At 35.4% G+C, this 6,138-nt stretch overlaps 1 protein-coding gene across 1 annotated transcript; it reads left to right on the plus strand.

Annotated features, from left to right (window-relative positions):
- Positions 1-436: 436 nt before the first annotated feature.
- mts (protein phosphatase 2 catalytic subunit mts) lies at positions 437-5,771 on the plus strand. The gene is made up of 6 exons (XM_069843993.1): positions 437-728; positions 1,014-1,223; positions 1,989-2,252; positions 2,845-3,017; positions 3,108-3,215; positions 4,687-5,771. Exons 1-6 carry the CDS (start codon positions 627-629, stop codon positions 4,757-4,759), a joined length of 930 nt encoding a protein of 309 aa, XP_069700094.1. The 5' UTR covers positions 437-626; the 3' UTR covers positions 4,760-5,771.
- The last annotated feature ends 367 nt before the right edge of the window (positions 5,772-6,138 follow it).

A 6,138-nucleotide genomic window follows, 5' to 3' on the forward strand; every position in this document is an offset into this window, starting at 1 on the left:
TGTAAAATGGACTTTTCAAAGATTTTCAGACAAACAATATACAATTCTCAATATGAGATGGGGAAAATTGGAAGTTAAATTATTATTAATAAGACGTTAATTCTTATACTTGTATATTAATCTTTACTGAAGTAAATGATATTTAATTTAAACATGACAGCTGCAAAACAATAAAGTAAGAAATTTGATGTTTGCAGAAATGTTCGTAGTGATTCTTTCTATAATAAAATGAATGAAATATCTTGATGGAAACGTCTTTGACATGTGTGTAACCTAATTTAATATGCATACATATCATACATCAGAATGTTAACCCCTCACCTTAAAAATTAAAAATACTGACTGTGATACATTAGAATTTCTTATATTGCACACATTCTAAATCTTTGAAAATCTAATAAACTGGTTATAAATAAAATATGCCGCTAGATGACGCAGAGATCGGCTTTCGGCATATACGCTGTGACGTCACTCTGAAGTATTATCGGCCATCTTGAAGTGTGCTTGGTGATATATAAGGATAAACTAATTTCATATGCAACTCGTATGGTTTGGAGATTATTATTTGTTCTGTGTGTTTCGTAAGTAGTGATATTTGTTATAATATATTTAAATAGGCTACTGCAATGGAAGAAAAAGCTTCGCTGAAGGAATTAGATCAATGGATAGAACAGTTGAATGAATGCAAACAACTGACAGAAAGCCAAGTAAAAACTTTATGCGATAAGGTAAGCGGCATGAAAACAATGTAATGTATTTACAGCATAGTGGTGATTAATATTGTTTTAATATGAAAGTTCCACTTGCCTCGAGAACATTCAGTATGTACATACGAATTGTTTTTAAATATTTAAAAAATTGTCCATTTAATAACATTGATGGTTTACATTTTATTCGTTATTGAGTGGGTGTGCCAAATATTTAAATTACGATTTTCTGCACTTGGAGGAAACGTCAGTCTCTCTTGCAAAGCTACTGAAACGAAATAACACAATGCTTTTACCGAATTTCAGGCGAAAGAAATATTAGCCAAAGAATCAAATGTACAGGAAGTGAAATGTCCTGTAACAGTTTGTGGAGATGTTCATGGTCAGTTCCACGATTTGATGGAATTGTTTCGAATAGGTGGAAGGTCACCAGACACAAACTACCTCTTCATGGGAGATTATGTTGACCGTGGATATTATTCTGTGGAAACGGTTACACTTCTAGTTGCACTGAAGGTGAGTGATGAAAGTTAGTACACATAAACGTCATCATCAAAACTCTTGGTAGTGCACGTTTTCTGTAGAGAGATGAGTGTATTATTTAATTTCAAAGTTTAAAAATAATTATAACGCAAATTATGTTTTTAAAGTGACAATACAGTGTTCTACAACGTTTAACACATTGTGCAGTGGTCAGGTATTTACCAGTGCTTGGCATTACATTCGAGATGCGATTGAAATTTGCCTAAGGGTGAACAATTCACCTTGGGAAAGGAAATAAATCGAATATATCTGCCTTTCTCACCAATGTTAAAATTCAAGTCGGCATCCTTCTCTCATCGGGAGAAATGAACTGATTACAATAATTGCTCCATAATCCATATCCATATATAAACACAATTAATGACATTTTGTACTTGAAATTCTGAAGACTTGCATTTGCCATGTTTAAATATTGGAACGACGTTTATCAAATGTTTTGGAAGGAAGACCCGTGTGTAAAATATTATTTTGGGTATGATTGGAAAGATGTGATATCTTTTTTGTGAAGTATTAAATATTAGTAATTTTTTACTTAAGCTAAGAGACAAACAGTTTTATTTTATTAAACTTAGAGTTCATATAATACAGTTCATTTAAGAATTACGAAACTGTATTTTCAAATTGTATATTAGGCCCACTGAAAGGATGAGATGGTCCACAGACCATAGTTTGAGAAGTGCTAATGTAGAGAACTGTAACAATTGTGCTTGAGGTGACATTTTTTCCTTCTGTTTTTAGGTTCGTTATCGTGAAAGAATAACAATTTTGCGTGGTAACCACGAATCTAGGCAGATTACACAAGTTTATGGATTTTATGATGAATGTCTGCGCAAATATGGGAATGCTAATGTATGGAAATTCTTCACTGACTTGTTTGACTACCTACCTTTGACAGCACTGGTAGATGGACAGATATTCTGTCTTCATGGCGGTCTTTCTCCATCAATAGACACACTTGATCACATCCGAGCGCTAGATCGCCTACAAGAAGTTCCACACGAGGTAAGAGGAAAATAACACTTATAACAGGGCAGTGAAGGCCTGGGTGTGATTCCCTTGTGTGTTGCTTTGAGCCATGCTGACTACAGGATCAGAGTCCCGTTATTTGTGAATGTCTAGTGTTGGTTCAAAATTCTGGAAAAGACGAAGTGGACCACACTTATAATTCTGTAGGTTCAATGATTGTTATTGTGTTCTGAATGAAGGAAAAAGCAATGATGAATTTTTCAGAATAGCTTTAGTTAAGAATTCTCCTATTGCTTGTTTTCAGGAGAAAAGGACAGGATGTGAGAAATTATATCCTACTCATAGGGACTGTTATAAATGACTTTATCACATGCACTTGACTGTTTGTAATAACACCTAATACAACCATTTTCTTTCTGCCATTTGAAGATGAAAGTAGCTCAATCCTTCAAAGTTTTGTAAATGTATAATATATACTTCCCCCCCCCCCCCCCATAAATGGAAGAAACCCAGTCTGAACCTCATTACAATTATTTTCATGACCTCGGATGAAAGAATAAGATATTAAATTGAGAAGTATTGGAATTTGAATTTCAGATTCATCTTATTCTGTGTTGCTGTTTTTTAGGGTCCAATGTGTGATTTGTTATGGTCTGATCCTGATGACCGAGGAGGCTGGGGAATTTCGCCACGAGGGGCTGGCTACACATTTGGCCAAGATATTTCAGAGACATTTAACCATTCGAATGGACTGACTCTTGTATCACGAGCACATCAACTTGTTATGGAGGGTTATAATTGGTAAGTCCCACACTAACTTGTTCACTAGGTTTGCTTTTCTTCTCGTCACTGTAAAAGGTTGCCTCTGATCAAATGTGTTTTATGTTTCAGGTGCCATGATCGTAATGTAGTTACAATTTTCTCTGCACCTAATTATTGCTATCGTTGTGGGAACCAAGCAGCCATAATGGAATTGGATGATGCACTGAAATACTCATTGTAAGTGATGTTCTTGTCCTTACAGCTATATGAATTCATTTTAGACAGCCTGACGACAATGTTGCACTTTAGAAATGCTTCTAGCAACGTTTTACACTTTCATCTATATTAAATTACTGTACATCGCAGTAATGATGTGACAGAGTTGAGAAGGAGAAGGCTTTGGGGACTGATTCAATGTATGTGTGAGCCCAAAGCGTGTTGTCCACTTGCCTCTCTTCAGACTACATCCTCTGACTCAAGAAACTTGCATAGTTTTGACAGAGAAAAACTAAAAAAGGAGCTGTAAGGAAAGTCTTCATTCAAACATTGATTCATAAAGCAGCACATTTTCCTCTCTTGCAAAATATTAGGCTTTGCATTGGTCAACTCAGCATCACCTCTTCGTTATTTAATTACAGCTTGAAGTGGAGACTTATGAGTGCCATTGTAGTTGTACAAGAGTGGGAATTGAAACCACAACTCTTACAAACTGAGTTTTTGCCAAGTAGGTCAAGGAAGTACTGGCCAAAAGTGAATGCTCTAATTTTGGGAAGTTGAATCTTTGCATAAGTGAAAGACAATTAGGTTTGTGGGACCATAGTGCATTTCTTTTGTATTCATCTCAACCTTTGTCTTTGCTCATTAAGAAAATTACACGCTGGATGAGTGGCCTGTAAGACTTAACCAACTGTTCATGATTGTTGTGCTGAATGGCAACCTTCGATCTTTCTTCACGATTGTTTTTTGGCATGAAAGAATTTTAGTTACTTTGTATCTTAAGACCAGTTCACAACTTCACATACATTTTTGCATTGCTTATATGCAGCTAAACAGTAATTTTCTGAGAACTGCGCAGATGTAATAAAGGAAGTGCACATGACTTGCTGTATTGCCACTGATTTTCCTCTCTCTCTCTCTCTCTTTTTTTTTTTACCCCCCCCCCCCCCACATAATTTGTACATGCAAGATCCTTCCAGGTCATGGTAATATGTTGTTGTTTTCTAATGCCAGGCGTTTGACAATAAAGTCATTTGACCTCTTATAACCTGCAGTGTTTGTGATGATACCCATGAACTGTTTAAGTCTTGTGATAGTGTGTTGTAGCTCTTGATTAGTCATGCCCATTCTCTTTTGGTCATGGCATCTGTGCTATAGAAATCTAATCATATCTAACATCTCTTCTTGACTTATTCGCAAAGTAGGCTAGTTTAGTCGCACCTTCTGTAGCAGATATGAAAGACCAAAGAAATGATTGTCTTGGTCTTAAGGACATAGTCTCTGTTCTTTACACTGAAGGGTATACTGTGATAGAAGGCAAATCATGAGACATCACAACCTGTGCAATTATTGACATTAGGTTTCATGCTTGAGTTGGATGGGTAATAGCATTGTTGGTAGTGTAGTGAAAACAATATAAAAACGTGTGGACTGGTCTGTAAAGGTGTTTTTCGAACTTGCCATATGTTAATGCCAATATTTCATATTTCAGCCTGCAGTTTGACCCAGCACCTAGACGTGGAGAACCGCACGTGACCAGAAGGACTCCAGATTATTTCTTGTAAACTGTCATCACAACAAGACCAAGCAGAGGGCAGCTACCTGCCATTTCTGCCCCGTGTTTACACTACTCCGAGACCCCTCTTGTTGGGGCATTTTTAGAACCCAGAATGCCAACAAAAAAATTAAATGTGTTGCTATGTATTTTTATGTGAGACACCTCCCTAGATGTAGAATATCTGGCTCTTTCGACATGAAATTACATTAAAATCTTGTTATTATAAAATTCGCTTTCAATTTTAGGGCTAGGTGCAGTGTCTTCTTTTATGTAAAATTCGGTGAACACGTAAAAATAGGTAATTGTTTACAGGATTCCTATAATTTTGTAATAATAAGATTTTATTGTATCCACTAGTAAAGATAAGCAATTTTTTTCCCCCGCAATGTAATCTTTTACATTCTCAAGGATTTTGCGCATAATTGGAATCCTTGAATTGCATAAACGTCGGAGAAATAGCCTATCAGGACGTATATGAGTGTCTCTGTGCATGAGGTTGCTGAGACTTTTTGAAAGTGCAAATTTTCCTGCAAATTCCATTTAGCCACCTGATGCAAATTGCATTTTTTTTTTTTTCCTTAATAAAATATGTGGTGACATGAAGCTGCAGAAAAATTCTTACCTTATACATACCTCGTATTTACCATTTGCGCTCATCAAGTAAAATTATCTTATAAGGCAGATTGCTGTACACTTGTAATATTGTGAGTTTTAGGAAGTTAGTAATGAACAAAAAGATTTCTGCTGCATTTGAACACTTTATAACATTGCCTCTTTTTGGGCACACTGCAATTATGATTTGCCCAATATATAAATTGTCACTACGAGAATACTAGGTATAGCAATTTTTTGACACATCTTTCTTTTCTACAGACTTTCCATGTTTATGATTGTCTTGTATATTTAAAGTATGAGTTATACAGTATGATTAGTTCTTAGACCATTTCAGAGTTTAACATTGTCTTTTTCTTTTTAAAAACATGCATATATAAATGCAGAATAAATCTATTCTATTTGGACTGTTTTCATTTTATTAATGATTGAATACTTTGGATGTTAGTAATAAGTTCTTTTACTCCATACCTTTTTACAGTGATTTCTTCAACATTTTGCAAGCTGGTGACGACAGATCTTGTAAACACTGGTAACATCCTGTGCGACCAAGTGTTCAGCTCTGTGAGAGAAAATACTGGACTAAACATATTATATTCTTCGCAATTGCGGAGCCCATTGCCAAACTACGAAATGAAAGCATTAGAATATTCTTTTTAATGATTATAATACCATAATAGCAACAGTGGGAGGAAAACATAACACAAAAGTCAGCAATTACCTCGTAATCTTTGGGATTATCTCAAGGTGGGGAACAGAAGTCTTGAGCAAATT

This window comes from Periplaneta americana, chromosome 13 (genome assembly GCF_040183065.1).
Source record: "Periplaneta americana isolate PAMFEO1 chromosome 13, P.americana_PAMFEO1_priV1, whole genome shotgun sequence".
NCBI lineage: Eukaryota > Metazoa > Arthropoda > Insecta > Blattodea > Blattidae > Periplaneta > Periplaneta americana.